General features: G+C 41.5%; 1 protein-coding gene across 3 annotated transcripts in view; it reads left to right on the top strand.

Moving 5' to 3' along the window:
- The window catches only part of TRAF3IP1 (TRAF3 interacting protein 1), a 46,350-nt gene extending 30,724 nt beyond the window's left edge, over nucleotides 1–15,626 (top strand). For all 3 annotated transcript variants that reach the window (XM_074872462.1, XM_074872460.1, XM_074872461.1), the window contains 4 exons: nucleotides 36–72; nucleotides 906–982; nucleotides 11,811–12,034; nucleotides 15,216–15,626. In XM_074872462.1, the coding sequence (XP_074728563.1) occupies nucleotides 36–72; nucleotides 906–982; nucleotides 11,811–12,034; nucleotides 15,216–15,381 (504 nt within the window). In that variant the 3' untranslated portion in view covers nucleotides 15,382–15,626. The remainder of the gene's footprint in view (nucleotides 1–35; nucleotides 73–905; nucleotides 983–11,810; nucleotides 12,035–15,215) is intronic.
- The last annotated feature ends 206 nt before the right edge of the window (nucleotides 15,627–15,832 follow it).

Here is a 15,832-nt window from a genome sequence, read left to right as displayed (position 1 = left end):
TTTTTGCAACTAAAGCTGTCTTCCTGCATATGTAGGAGCCAGAAGTGGAGCTGGTTGAGGATCAAAAGCATGGTACGTTTCCTTTTACATATATTTTTATATATATATATCGAATAAAACCATGGGTTTCAACCAAATGCTGAACACTTAAAATGCTGAATAAAGCAGCAAAACACCTCCTGAGGGTAGGAGCTTGCAACTTTTGCAAGCAAAACAGAATTTATCAAATGCAGTCTTGTTTACTTGTGCAGCTGGATTTACAACTGATGTTAAGTACAAATTTTCTATACATTTTTAATGTCAGCAGGATTTAAAATTCTGCATAAAACTCATAAATTAATGTTTCTTACAGTGTCAGGTACAGCTTGTCAGCTCTGAGATAAAAGATGGGATTGGCTGTTCAAGGCAAGTTATAGAAAAGCTTTTAGAAAACTTGATGGACTGGTTCTTAACATTTATGCTTACTTGTGACCTCAGATCTCTGATTCAGGGGCTTCCATTATGGTTACACTGGATGTGATTTAGGCAGATACACTTATTTGCATCCAAAAACTCCTCGCGAAGGAATATATATCTATATATCTATCATTCAGTTCTTGATTTCTTCCAAAGGAGTGACACAAAGGAAGAGTCTTTGTGTTAATACAGCTCCAGGACCTGGTTCTGTACCAAGAGACGTTCAGTAAATGATACTGATGATACAGTTTGATTTAGAGGATAATGGAGAAATAGATCAAATAACAAATACCTTGTATCTCAGTAATTAAAATACGCTATAGAATGCTTTTTGTGTGGCTCTAAAAATTGTTAACATTAAAAAAAAAAAAATTAAGCAGTTGGCTGTGATTTTATTGCCTGAATGTTTAAAACAACCAATGTTGAGAAATATACTGATTTTTCAACAGGTGGGCTGGTAAAAAGAATCCTGGAAACAAAGAAAGATTATGAGGCGTCACAGAAATCATCAAAGACAACAGAGAGGGTAAGATGGTAATGGCCTTCAAAGAACTGTGAATATTAAATTTTGTAATCGTGACCTTTTTCTGTGCCTTAAATGTGTTTTTTCCATTTATTATCAAGCTTTCCTCCTTGATGTGTTATGCTGCTTTTTTTCCTCCATTAGTCTGTCAGATACTGTTACCTTCTCTGTGTAGCACTCTTTTTTTTCTCACCTTTAATTTTTGTGGGTTTGGGTTTGGTTTTTTTTTTCAGTATTTCAGTACAATTTTTCAGAGAGCCTTCTTTAGCCTATTTTTTTGTTTTCCAGAACAAAGGCTGCTGATTTCAGCCATGCCCTAGATGTAGTAGGGCACACTGTGCATTTGTACAGCTGCACCATTATTGTTTCAATCTTACTTGTCCTCCGGGCATTTGAAGATGTCCAGCAGTCATTATCATAGGCTAAAAAACATGGAATCTTTGGTGCAGTTAACCATATGAAGTATTTTCGTTTCACCAAAGGTGTCCCTAGTAACATCCTAGCATACCCCAGCACTGAGGTCTGAATCTATGAAGTGATTTGATTTGATTTGATTTTTTCCACAATCGATAGCTGGGAAAGGGAAAGTAGGTTTTGGTTTTGCTGGTTTTTTGTTGGTTTTTTTTGTTGTTTTGATCACTTAGAAAGGGTCTAGCAGTGATCAAAAACCAAAAGCAAAAGGTTGAACCCCTCTGATTTAAGTGTCTTCCTGTTACAACTGGAGAGCTCTTGCTTGTTGAGCTTTGCAAAGCTCATGTTACAAGAAGCAGCAAAAGACAGAGCATTTAGATGGACTCCTCTGATCCACTGGCCCTTTGGAAAGTTTCTAAATCACTCAGCTAGTTTGCTGTGCTGGTGAGGAGGCACTGAGGAATGCACTGCAGAGTGCTGTTGTAAAAATACAGACAGGTGTGTAATGTTTTGGAAAGGCGAGTGCTTTTCATGAACCAATCTTCAATCACATCTTCTTTCTTTTTTTTTTTTTTTAAATGGTAATTCAGTATTGCACGTTTTTACTACCTATGTGCTTTTTCAGGAATGATCTAGTTTGACATACTGCTTTAAGATGCTGCAATTCAGACCTCAAGAGTCCAGCTTTTCAGAGAGTATCAAGCTCTTTCACATAGCTGTCTGAAATCAGTAGGGGCTTTTGAAGCCTTGACCACTTGACTGCCTCTTTTGGATTTATCAGCTCTAGGAATTTGGCAATGAGTAATGATACTATGATAGGTTATAAGCAGAGTCAGAGGAAAAAAAAAAGTCACTGAGGAACTAAACCCATGGTAGACAGTAGACTTTTAAAAACCCGGCTTTATCTAGAACCTGTATGACTTCATAACTGCCAATCTACAGCAAAAGTGACACAGTGTTAATTTTTAGGATTGGAGTTTTGGGATGGTAAAATCAACAATTTTCTCCTCTTGAATAGAGATACTTCCATCTGCTTTTGTGTCCAGTGGTAATGGGTTATGCTGCCACACAGACTAGCCTTTTCATTTCTTCCCCAACAAGTTCAGAAAGTTGGGATGGCAGATCAGACCCTTGGGGGGGGGTATCTTCCTCTCTGAGGTTTAGGATTGTCTGAGATCCTGTTTAGCAGGAAGAAAATTACTTTTATGTATTGCAACAGCTGAGGTTAATGAAGAAAATGAATCCTGCTTAAAATAGGAAAACACCCTTAGTTTCCTGCTCATAATCCACTATGAATAGTTAAAGCTTTATCCAACTTGCTGAATCACATACCATTTATTATAAATATGCAGCTTGTAGCATCTGTGTACTGATCATTGAAATACTGTTGGCTGTTTCTAATGAATATGTGTGATGTGAAAAATTGCCTGCTTGAGTAAGTTCTGTCTCTTATGTAACTGGAAAAAAAAAAGGGGATAAAAGTTGATACTGCTCTGTTCACACATAAAGCTCATCACTGGAGTGCACGTTGAGTTGGCACTTGCGAGGACAAGCGATACAGCTGTTCCTGGTTTTATAACTAGGTGGTGCTGTTGAATCGTCAGTCTCGGGACTAAGTTTTGGTAGTAGTTCATTTTATAATGTCTTCTGCCAGTACGTAATTGTGCTGTAGGCTGTACTGTTCGGTCTTTGTCCTGTCAACTTAAGCACTTGGACATAGAAAGGGACAAAGGGGGGAGGGTTTACAAAACTGCATGGATTTCATGCTCAGGAAGCTTCCTCTGGTGTTAGTGCTAAATGTTCTGGGCTTTTTTCTGAATAAGAGTAACAAACTAACTGAAACGATTCCCTTTTAACCCCTTAGATTATTTTTTTTTTTAATGCACGTGCACAATTGTGTCCTTCTACAATAACCATTTAGTCCCATTGCCCATTTTCAGTCTCTAAAACATTCATTCAGTCCTTGTTTGTCTTTTGTTGCATCTTTTGAAGCACTGATCTCTGTTAGCAGCGCTGATAATAGACAACTAATTCTGGAAAAAAACGTGCTGACTTCCTAGTCCATCACGTGAAAACTTGCATACAGTGCTAAGCTCCTGGAATATCATCTGATCTCATATCCAAGCAGCTGGCTGCTACTGCAGTAGGTTTCTTTGCTGCTACTGCTTTTCAAATTATGTTGTTGAAGTCATTGCGATCTAGAGAGGAGAAGCATAGTTTTCCTGACAGCAGAGGAGAAAAATCAGTGGAAAAGATGATTAAAAATGTTCAGAGTTAGTGACTGGGACTTGACAGATGTAGTTCACAAAACATGAGCTGGAGACACTACTGAATCTGGGAAATTTATTTTAGAAGACAGAGACACTGATACAGGAGACAGTAAAAGTAAAAAATATATTTCCAACATGGCGTTGCTGCTGGGAATATTTCAGGGACTAGATATGCAGAGGGTAGCAGGTGGGGGTCTGGCATGCCCGTGTGGCCCTAACATCATGAGCATGTCTCATCTCGGAGAGATGTTCCTAACATCACCAGGAAGGCAGTGACAGGATTTTTTTCTTGCGAGACTGCAGACCAGCAGTTTTGGGAGTAATAGTTACTGTGGTCTGTGGAATCTCTTTGGAGAGAGGCAGCAAAAGTAATTAAAAAAGCAGGAAGAGTTTCAAGTGGTTTATTCCTGCCAAGTGGTCTAGGCAGGCAAATGGAACCATGTCCTGTTAGGCTGATGGGACTGTGAGAATGGGTCAATGAACTCTGGCCAGGGTGCTGTGTTCAAATGGCCGTAGGTTTTGTGCCAGGTCTAGCTCTGCAGTCTGCTGGGAAGCAGTATCAGTCTGGGATTTGACCATTTCTCCCCAGACTGTCAGCTCTCTTATTTAATTTGTTTTCCATCAAACTCTCCAGAAGAAATAGCTTCTACATCAGTATGCAACTGTATTCCAAAACATATTATGCATTGGAGAGTAAAATGTAATTGTACTTCTGTATTTTGGAGTAAGGTAACTAACAGTCCAGTGAAAAATTGAAAGAATACTTGCTTTGGGAAATGACGTCTGATGAAATTAAGGTTATCCTTGTGTCTGTCAGTAAGAATGTTCATCTTCCCTTGTTTTGTTAAACTATTCAGTACACACAAAATAAATGAAATATTTTCTGTTATATGCACTAGTCTTTAAAGCCTTGTTCCTCTGCCAGTTGGGAAAATGAAGGGAGAAAAAAATGTAGTCTGAGTGCTGGAACTTTTGGCTAATACTTTATTATGTTCAGCAAAAAAAGGATCAATGGATCTACCTGATTTACTGTGGATTAATCAGCTAGAAATTAGGTGAAGTTTGTGAATTAATACTTCATCCAAATGTAGCACTGGTGAACTCTCGGGGATGTTTCACACCTTTACTCCTCACTGCTGATTGCAGAGGAGCATTTATTTGTGTTAAAAGCATTCCTCTGAAACCTTTTATGTGCTGTGTTTCCCGAACATGCATTTGCTTTTTAAGAAGTTTTAATAAAGGAAGAGAAAAGGAAAGAAGACTGGGACTTTCATCATCTAGGTTTTGCATGTGCAGAAACTTAAAATAATATACACAAATTTTCAGGTCAAACAAAAAGGTCACTCTGGAAATACACAAGATTTTTCTGCCTTGATTAGCTGTGTTCAGCCTAACAAATTCCTAAAAAGACTTTCTAAATGTATTTGTTTAGAATCTAACCCTCTAATGTTAAACAGAGAAAGAAACAGATGTTACATTTTGTATTCCACTTCATTTATTTGATGTGTGGAAAATGTAGGCAGGTTATTAAATAGTTTAAGCAAGTGGGATCACAGAATTCCCATCATTGCAACTACCAAATACAGTTCATGGGCTTCAGAAAAGGTTTCTGCAAGGAACAAGTGATATTAAATAGCTTAGCACCTGGGTAATATTAACTTTAATTACAAATGTGATAAATTAGGGATGTACTTCTAAGCTTAGAACAAATACAATCATTGCTGATTCTGTTTGTTTAAAGTTCTTCAGGTCATTGATTTTTACATTAATCCATCAGCTGCATGACTTTGGGTGTCCCCTCCAGTTAATGCAATTAGCAACATGTCATGTTAACCAGATGTATTCATACGTCCCACCATTTAAGTATTTTGAAGAGGCTCACCATTCAAGACCACAGCTTCTCAGCATCCTGCCAACTTAATATGTCATGAGAAATGCTGACAGTAAAATTTAATAGGAGTTACCTGCAGAAGGGCTTTCATCTTTGTGTAAGAGCTCTGGTCGTGATGATGTGACGCTAACACAGTGATCTGAATGAAGCTGCAGTGAGAAATTTTTGGTGCAAGCATGCAATTCCTCAAAAATAAGCACTGTACCCAGCAGTCTGGTTATGGACAAGCACCAGAGGAGCTTAAATTGGATGACTGTATGCTTGAGTGTCCTTGTTACACTACTACCAACTCTCAGAAAAAAAACCTGTGGTCCCTGAATAATTGTGTTACAAGCTGTAAACACAGGAACAGGATTTTTGTCACTCTTGTGATACTCCTGGTGTCGTGACTCCTTTGCTGTGGCCTTTGCACACGAAAACACAAAATGCTCTCCTGTGGGTACAGTATAAATACAACATGAGACAGCAGATGGATATGTTAAACAGAAAAGATATAGAAAAGTGCAGTGAGACAGCTGTGGTTTCCATCCCTAGGAGAGGATGCAGGGCATCAGCTGTGTAGCAGCAGTGTCTTGTAGGACACAGTACAGGTGACTTGCACATATTTCAAGAAGCTTATCAGTGGATTTGACAGGGGCATAGACTGGTGTGAATGCAGTTGTTTAACACAAGGAACAGGTTTATTGCAAATTCTTCTTGCACAGGGAAGAGGGTGCTTTTTCCAAGAGGTTGTGAACCCAGAGTTTCAGCAGTGTGAGCAGAAAAGGAGAGCTGGGCAGGACTGGCACCCCATGTGCCATTATGGCTGAATTAATACTATCTGTTAACTGCTGCTAGAGTTGTCTCTTGGCATGTGTGTGGTCAGACTCCTAGCATTCTGCTTAGCGTGCTGAATACTGCACCAAATACGCAAGGTTTTATGAACTGACTTCTCCTCAGCATGGACTGAATGTGAAGTAAAGCAGACTGGCTCTGGGGGCTGAGGTGGGGTGTTTATGTATGTCTGAAAAGTCCAGCTCTTTTTAGAGGAATCAAATGTGAACTGGGGGGGGGGCGAAACCACCACCACCCCACCTGGCCCCCCTACCATCCCCCCCACCGCACCCCCTCCCCCCCCCCCCCAAAAAAAAAAAAAAAAAAAAAAGAGAAAAGTCCCCTTTAAAGAGCTATCCTTTTATTTTCTTTCGGTGCCTTCCAACTAAGAAGCAGGTCAGACTAAACGGTAAATCTAACGGTAAAGAATGTTGCGTCTCCTATTCCTTGGCCTGTTGCTGAACTCAGTACCTGGCATAAGCAGAAAAAGCATCCTGTTCATTCGAAATGATTTAACATATACTGTTTTCCCTGTGTTTCTGTGAAAGAGTTTCTTATGGTGATCCCTAGTGGATAGTTACAATCTACTTAAAATGCAGACTCTGTAAAAACCAGGAAAAGAAAACACCTTTTATGATCAAAAAAAGTATTTTGTACAATAAAAAAACCCACCTTGTTGATTTTGCATTGAATGTATCAAAATTACTTGTCCAAAATGAAGTTTCTGTCCTGTCCTGTAGAAAGGGGTAGGGGGGAAATGGTATAGCTCAATAAAAGTATGATTACTTGGGTCTGTTTTCATAATGGGACATAATACAATAGTTAAAAGGGGCTGTAGAAACTATTAAGTGTTTGATGGATGTTTGTTCTGATTTGATTCATATTTTAAAACTGTTAATTAAAAAAAAATGGAAACAAAGAAGCTGTATAAAAGTAAGCAAATGCTGTTTCTAGAAATAAACTTTCCAAACAGCGGGGAGAAGAAATATCTTATCACCTCTTTAGCTTAGTAGATGTCAGGCACTTCAAATGCCCTCAACAGCCCAGCTATGGGAAATGGATGTCTTGTGAATGATCCATTCTTATGGAGCTGTGCACACTGCAATATATATACTAATTGCTTTAGCGAGGGTAAATTAAACACAAGTAAATTCTGGTGGTTTCTGGAGCCCTGTTGATAATTTCCACTTTACTGATGAAAAAGAAAATCTTTGCTTTTTAATTTCTCAGGTCCCTGCATCCGAGTCCACGTGTTCTGTTCACATTGAGGTAATGGGAAAGGCAGACTTTTTCCCAGGAATCCAAAATAAACATTTATCTTGGTGCCTTATGAAAAACACGAAGGAAAGGAAGCACTTTGGGTCTACAGAAATGATATAGTCTTTTATATGGGGATAATTTATTGATTTTTGGGCTTTTGTGAAAGGAGAGTTCATTGAGGTGTATGGCCTAATTAAATAGACTGGAACAATTCTGATTCTGGCATTTTTCTTAAAACTGAATATATCCTGTTACATGTTTGTGCAGAATGAGCAAAGGTGGCATTCAGGACTCTTACCACCCACGTTGCCTGTTGTAATAAATCATCTGCCGTAATTCTTAGTGATTTAAAAGTGTCCCACATAGATTTTAACCCATAACCGTAACTATGAAACTGAGAACAGACACTATGGCTTTTTTTCCTCCCCCTTAATTACTTACAATTAGCAATAGTTGGCAAAGCTTGAAGGCTTCGTGGTGATAATTCTGTTCTGAGCTCAGCTTTCTGTAGACTGCAGGAAACGGAGCATGGCACCTTGGTAGCACAAGTGTTAGTGAAATGAAAGAAACAATTTATGGTTATTTTTTAACTAGTGTGAGGAGGGACAACACTGTGTCAGCTAAGCTACTGCACCATCAGGTGTTGGGAGATTTTTCTTGGGAGCTTGAAATTGAAGTGCTTCTGCTTTTGAGAGATAGAATAAAAAGCTCTCATGTGTTCTTACACCACTTCAGTATCATATAGCATGTGTTTCAGAGACACGGGGGTTTTTAACAAGCCTGTTGATGTACCTGTTTAAGTCCAAATAGTGTTTAAAGGATTTTTAGTGGTAATATGTTTTAGTACTTGAATTGACTTTGGATGGGATAATACTTTGTTCATTTTATGTCAGTTTTGAAGAACTGAACTACACAAAGAGTATGCCGGAGTTACAGGGACACTAAAATTATTTTTCAATATTTGCTAATACAATTTAAGAGCATCTTCCTGATTTACAGCGAATATTCCACAGTGTTTTATTTCCCCTTGAGCTTTTCAAGCAGCTGTGTATTTTAGCATGGAATATTTCAAATTGTTAGCTGGATCTGTGTTTTAAAGAATATAATTCTGGTGTGCTTGTTTACTGAATTGTGGGATTTTCACTTTTTTTATTTTTTATTTTCATACCACACTTGCTGGTGTTGTCTAGGTATCAGGTCACACCAGCTTTACAGGAAAGTAAAACATTGAACTCAGCGTTTGGAAAATAAAAATGAAGCATTCTTCAGGTTTTTACACACCTAACTGTATCCTCAGATAATGGACTGGCTGAGTCTTCTCGCTTCTGAGACGGTTGTATTAGAAACAAATTCCTTATCTCTTGGCTGTGGCTGCATGTAATGGATGGTGGGGAGGAAAGTGGTAAGGGTTTGGTGCACTTAGGAGAAGAGGAAAAACAAGGCAACAGGACTTCTTCCTGGGAAGCTGTTGGATCTGATACAACTCTGCTCTGCTGCTGAACTGAAGGTGACTGTCTTCACAGACAGCTTCCCAATTACATGCGGAAAGCATGGTGCCACAGATTAAAGCCATTCCCTGTGGCTTTGGTGGAGCACAACATGTAGCAAGGGCTAGGAAAACAGAGTTAAAACAGAGAGCAGAGGGGTTTGAAACACTGTGAGAGTGCACATCTGTTCATGCATCTTTACTAGCTGCTGCAAGGTGGTGGGGCAAAAAAATATTTCCAGGGCAGAAACTCTTCTCAACCCAAGATGTGTGCTGAGCCTTAGTAAATGGCTGGTGTGCAGGACCCTGGGCTGTGATCTGTACCTTCAGGGGCACCTGGGCAAAAGCTCTGGGGAGCTGCAAGATCAACAGGGAGAGAAGCTGGATGACACCGATGGGAACAGCGTTGGCCGTTGTGCTCAGAGGTTGGCTGAGGAGGAGACCCAGGGGAGAAGATCTGCTCGACCCGAAGCAGCTGTGCTTGGAACGGGGGTGCTCACCAGCTCTGGGGGGATGGAATGGGTCAAGAAGCAGCGCTTTCATCTTTGCATCATAAAGGATAGCAAACACATGGATGGCTCCAGAAAGTATCTAAATAATGTGTTTTATGTAACGTAGTATAATGAAACACCTGCTTCTGTGAGAGAGGTATGGGTTGTGTGAGAAGGAATTAAGATGAGTGTTATTTTTAACAGTTTAGCCAGCACTCATGAATTGACTTAGGAAGTGAAGGTCACAAGTTCAGCAGCATTTGTCACTTCAGCCCAGTTCCTAATTAAACAACTTTAACATTATAAGATCGCAGTAAACTCAGAAGTCCCACAGTTTTCGTGCACTGCGTGTGTGGTAAAACACAAGCATCAGACGTAAGTAAATCTCAGCCTTCAAATCTTTAGAAGTATTTTTCTAAAATATATATATATATATATATCTGAGTTCATCAGCAAGCCAAGGGCTGCTGAAATGTGTTTGGCAGTAGTCCCTGCTGCCTCCAAATGCAGCTGAACAAACAGCCCCCAGCTCGCACAGGAAGACAGGCCAATTGGGTAGGAGGGCAGGAGGGGACAGCGTGGTAGATTTGATGTCCCAGCCCGAGAGAGAAGCACACTGCCACCTCTGTGTTTATGTAGCCACTAGGAACTGTGCTTAGGAATTGGTTGGTCCTGCGGTTGGGGTGGTAGAGAAAGACCTTTCTAGTTTTCTGGCATACATTAAATGACCAAAATGACTTTAAATAAACTTTACTTAAAGCTTTGTGTGTCTTAAAGAAAAATTCGGTTTGGGAATTCGACCTGTAGGGCTCTTGGAAAGAAAGAAAAATTAGGTTGTTTTTCTTGATGGAGGAGAAAAAAACCCAGCAGACTTTTCTTTAATGGTGATTGTTTCAGGGAAGGCTTTCCTGGAATAAGATTATTACAGTGTGTTAGTAATGTGGCATCACTTTGCTCTTTTTATGGCATCCTTTTGCTCATGGTGACTTTGCCGCTGTAGGAAATGCTTGCTCTGTATTTAACTTGCAGTAAGCTAGGAGGCTTCAGGAGATTGACCACAGAGACTCTGCTGGCTGCACATGAGGGAAGTGTGCACAAGACCAAATTATTTTTGAGTAGTGTAGTTTATTGAGGCCACATCTGCAGCCTGCATGATTTTACAACCACTGTGAACAGAAGTACAAGGCATGGAATAACCGCCGTCTATTTTAGCTGTGCAGCGTGAAGGGCTATTATTAGGACCAGCATTAGGAGCTGGAAATCCAGATACAGACAGTGGAGGGAGAGAAGCATCCTGAAGGGACCGATGTAGAGAACTAGAAGGAGGCTGTGCCCTTCAGCATCTGCTGTAGCTCCCAAGAAGCAGCAAAACTGTTTGCTTGCAGGAAGCAGGTCCAGTGAACGTTTATGGTGCGGCAGCCTATAACGTGATGAGCAGGGGTGCTTCTGCTACTCCAAAGTACTGCCTTTCAGGTTTCATAATCATCTTCCTCCAGAACTTAACGTGACCTTTTTCCCAGCGTCGTTATGCACTGGGACTTGCAGCAGTATTGAGTAAATGCCAATCCACCGGGTCCTGGTGCAGGGCTCTGGAGCGACGCGGTGACAGTCCAGCCTTGCCCCATAGTGTGGGGGAGGACGGACGGACAGATGTGTGATTTACACAGCAAATGCACCAGTGGCAGCAGCAGATTGATAACAAAAGTGTTGTTGAGTATTACATGTCTGTTGAGAGCTTCTGTTTAATGATGCCACATTAAGCCACAGAAATTTCCCTTTCAATATGTAGAAATAGGTTGAAGTAAACCATGACTGAATGCGAAGGAGGTGTCCCCAACTACGCCCACTGCTTTGGGAAAGACCATGTTGAGAATCAACAACATCAGTGAGATCATTTATGGGACCAAATACTAATTTTACTGTTGTGCGCTTGTGATCTGAAAAGCACTTTAATATTGCTGATGCTGTTGCACAGTTTTGTAGCAGTCCTCTGTAGCAGTGGTGACTTGGATACGGCCTGCTTTCTGCTCATCTGTTTCTAGACTATTGCTTCGTTTCTTCTCTTTCATTGCAGACCATCATAAACATTTCTCCAGATACTTCACTGTTAGCAGTCTCTAAAACATTCTTCATTCAATACCTCACGCGCAACAACCGTTTTCCCTAGGTTTGATGCTTTCCTTCTTATTCATCTATCTATTTCTATTAGGAGAAGTCCTTTGTATCAGAAGCAGCTAGGAAGAAAGAGAGAGACTTGGTAGCCAAAGAAATTGAGAAATTTCAGGTCTCTATTCAGACTCTGTGCCGGAATGCCTTTACGCTTGGCAGGATCATGGATTACATTCAAGAAGACATGGATGCCATGAAGAACGAGTTGCAGATGTGGCGGCACGAGAACAGACAGCATGCGGAAGCTCTACAGAAGGAGCAAAGGTGAGTGTGGTCATGGGAAGTTTGATTTATCTCTCGAGACAGTTTTTAGGAGAGGGGAGAGTTTTACTCCTTTTTCAAAGCAAATTTGTCATTAGTCGTTTTTGTGGTTTGGGGCTGTGTTTTTGCAGTCTGAATTGGTTTTTGAAGTGTTAAAGTCTTAAGGTCTTTTCAGCTCAATTTCATGTGAGGTACATGACAGCAAGGATGCAAATGTTTGTGTGATATGAGAGGGCTTGATTTGTTTTCTTCTCACAAATATATAAGGAGAAATGAGGGAGGAGCTTAGTAAACAAAGTAGATGTGGGACTAGGAGTGGATTCCTGAATCGTAACCTGCGCTCTCTGTGTCATTGAATTCAGTGTGTTCTGCAGTGGTTTTAAGAACAGTTGTTGTCATCTGTGCAAGGTTAAAACAACACTGGAAAGCCAGGAGAGTGACGTGCATAATAGAAACAAGGAGGTCAAGCCTGGAAACAGTTTCTTTGGCCTTACTTGTCTCATCAACGTGTCTTTATGCTCCTTGAAAACAGAACGTCCCTGCCAGTTGTGTGTCTTCTGATCTTAAACATGAGCTAGATATCGATCTTCTTGGATTCACAATCAGCCTAGATAGATTTGCTGCTCCCTGGATCGATGTGCTGCATTCATGCAGAAGGATGTATGGGTGGTATCCTTAGCTAAGCCCTGTCTTGGTAGGTAGCAATGTGTTAAATGTTAGAAATTTACAGCTGCTGGCTTGGTCCACTGGCTGGGGTGGGAATTAGGGCTTTGGTTCACATATAAAGTGTAATGATGTTAATTCCTTGCACTTACATAGCACCTTCTATCCCAAAACCTTGTCAGGCTTTAAAACCCTGGTTGACCTCAGAATGCACCACCCCTGCAAAGAGAAAGGAAATGGTGATTGGCTTTATTTTATGGTTGGAGAAACTGAGGCATTGACTCACTCGCCTTTGTGCCACAGCTAGCGACAGGGAGCAAGTCTCAGCCTTTCTCCAGGCATGTGCTTACTGAGTGGATCCACTTTGGCCTTGCCAAACAAGGCGTTTATACTTCAGCTGGTTTCCAGCACCGTGACTCGACGTGCTTCACTGGACTCGTATGGCCCCTGAGTTCCCAAGTGTATCGTGGACAAGACTGTCCCCTTGACATGGGTGCAGAGTGAGAGGGCGAGTGGGAAGAAGGAACTGCCCAGCTGATTTTCTTTGCAGATTTATGTCAAACTAAGCTTTACAATGGCCAGCTGTTTCATGCAAGACTGCGGGCAGGCTAGCATCCCTTCAGCAGAGCTACTCGGTTCCCTTCCAGGAGCTAAGACTGCTGCAGCATATCCCGGCACTCCACAGAGCTTCATACGAGATCCTAATCAGATCAGTGTAGTGCTAAGGCATGTCCAATCCTTCAGGAAAGAATTACAGAGTATCAGACATGAAGAAGACAATGCTTCCCATATGTACTGGAATTTGGATGCATGTCTCTGTTTCCTTTGCTTCTGTGAAAGACAATTGAAGGATCCCATTGGGGAAATGTTAGTGCAATTTCTAGCGATGCTTTTTGTGATTTATGCTAATGTGGTAGAAAGGAGGGGAAAACTAAATGATTTTGAGATGCGGACTTTAGCTAATGAGTCCTCAAAGTGACTGGGTAATTCACAGTGACAGCAGGCTAGTTCAGGCTGTCATTTCCCTGGCTGTTCAGCGTTCCTGAAGATCAGCAAAGCATTATGGAAGGGGGCACATTTGTTTAAAAGCCAAACAGGCCCATTCACTTCAGATGCATCAGTGTACTTGTGGTTTATTAGCATAGGATTTATTAAATTTCCTCTTGGTGTGGGATTGCCTGTCCTTGTCAGCAGCTAGCGATGGGTCAGTTCTCATATACCTTTCCTCTTCTTAGATGTCTGCCTGCCATAGCTTGGTGCTGCTGGCAGCTGCTGGTGGCTTGCTGGTTTATTGTAGGAAATAGCTGGTAGCAGGCCAGCAGCCTCCACAGCAGCTGTGTTTGCCCTCTCTGCCACGTGCTTCTCTCCTTTAAGGTCTTGTGGTGAGGCCCACAGGGATCACTGTTACCACGTGTATCATGGTAGGACCCAGGACCCCTGTAAATGGTGGGTGTGCTTAGAATCACAGAATAGTTTGGGTCAGAAAGGACCTTTAAAGATCATCTAGTCCCACCCCCCTGCCATGGGCAGGGACACCTTCCACTAACCCACGTTGCTCAAAGCCCCGTCCAGCCTGGCCTTGAACCCTTCCAAAGATGGGACACCCACAACTTCTCAGGTCCTTCACAGAATCACAGAATCACAGAATCGTCTAGGTTGGAAAGGACCTTGAAGATCATCCAGTCCAACTGATAACCTAGCACTGACAGATCCCAACTACACCATATGCCCAAGCGCCATGTCAACCCGGCTCTTGAACACCTCCAGGGATGGGGACTCCACCACCTCCCTGGGCAGCCCATTCCAACACCTGACTACCTGTTCTGTGAAGAAATACTTCCTAATATCTAGCCTAAACCTTCCCTGGTGCAACCTGAGGCCATTACCGCTTGTCTTATCACTTATTACTTGGTTAAAGAGACTCATCCCCCCTCTCTGCACCCTCCTTTCAGGTAGCTGTAGAGGGCCATGAGGTCTCCCCTCAGCCTCCTCTTCTCCAGACTAAACCCCCCCAGTTCCCTCAGCCGCTCCCCATCAGACCTGTGCTCCAGACCCTGCACCAGCTCCGTTGCCCTTCTCTGGACACGCTCGAGTCATTCAATGTCCTTTTTGTAGTCCTTCTTGGGTTATATCCCACAGAGTCAGGATATCAGGATACTGCTTCATGCCTGGGCCAGGAGGTTGCAGCTTTTGGTTGGGTAGAATGAAAGAAGTGCTTGTCGTATGCCTAGTGCGGGGGGAAATAACTACAAAGCAAAGAGTTTTAGCAGAAAAGCTAGATCAGCCAAGAGGTGACTGTTTACTGTTGAAATGCGGGTGATCTCTCTTGAACAATATTCTACTCTGTCCATGTTGTTAGCTTTGCCTTTGTGCTTCTTATTCTAAACTGTCTTCAGGAAGGGTGGGTGCAACTTAAATTCTTTGTGAACTTTCAGGTATCGAATGTCCTTTCTTGGAGGCTCAAGTAACCCGAAGCAGCATAATGTTTCCAATAACATCATGCTCTTTGTGTCTCTTTCAGCATCACAGACAGTGCTGTAGAACCCTTAAAAGCGGATCTGGCTGAAATGGAACAGTTGATTAAAGACCAGCAAGACAAGATCTGTGCTGTAAAAGCTAATATTTTAAAGAACGAAGAAAAAATCCGGAGGATGGTTCTTAGCATAAACCTGTCTTCAAGAAGGTGAAGAAGAGGGGAAAAAAAAAGACTTGGGACTGACTGACATTCCTACCAAATAAAAACAAAATAGTGGAGAAAACTAAGATATGCCTTGTTTAGATATAAAATGTTTAGGGACCAGAACCCTAAAAATTATATAAAATCCCATTATTGCATTGATCTTTAGATGTTGATATTACCCAGGATAAGATTATATTGTTTGAATGCTCAGGTTGCAGAGCTATTAAAATAAGTTGTTTGTTTAGATGTGAACTGCTGTTACTCACTTACCAGGCCTTCACAGCCTTCTTTCCCTCCCTGGCCTGTTGAGCACAGTTTCTGAGCCACTTCTCTCGACAGCTCCTCCCCGTCCTCATTTCCACTGAGGTTCCTTTTGAACACGCTGCCACGAAAAATGGGTACTTCTTTTGCTCCCTTAAAAAACTGTTCCAAACTCCTGCAGCAGGTCAGAAGGTTCC

Source organism: Strix uralensis, chromosome 6, assembly GCF_047716275.1.
Source record: "Strix uralensis isolate ZFMK-TIS-50842 chromosome 6, bStrUra1, whole genome shotgun sequence".
NCBI classification, from domain to species: Eukaryota; Metazoa; Chordata; class Aves; order Strigiformes; family Strigidae; genus Strix; species Strix uralensis.
This window is presented reverse-complemented; position numbering and strand designations above follow the sequence as displayed.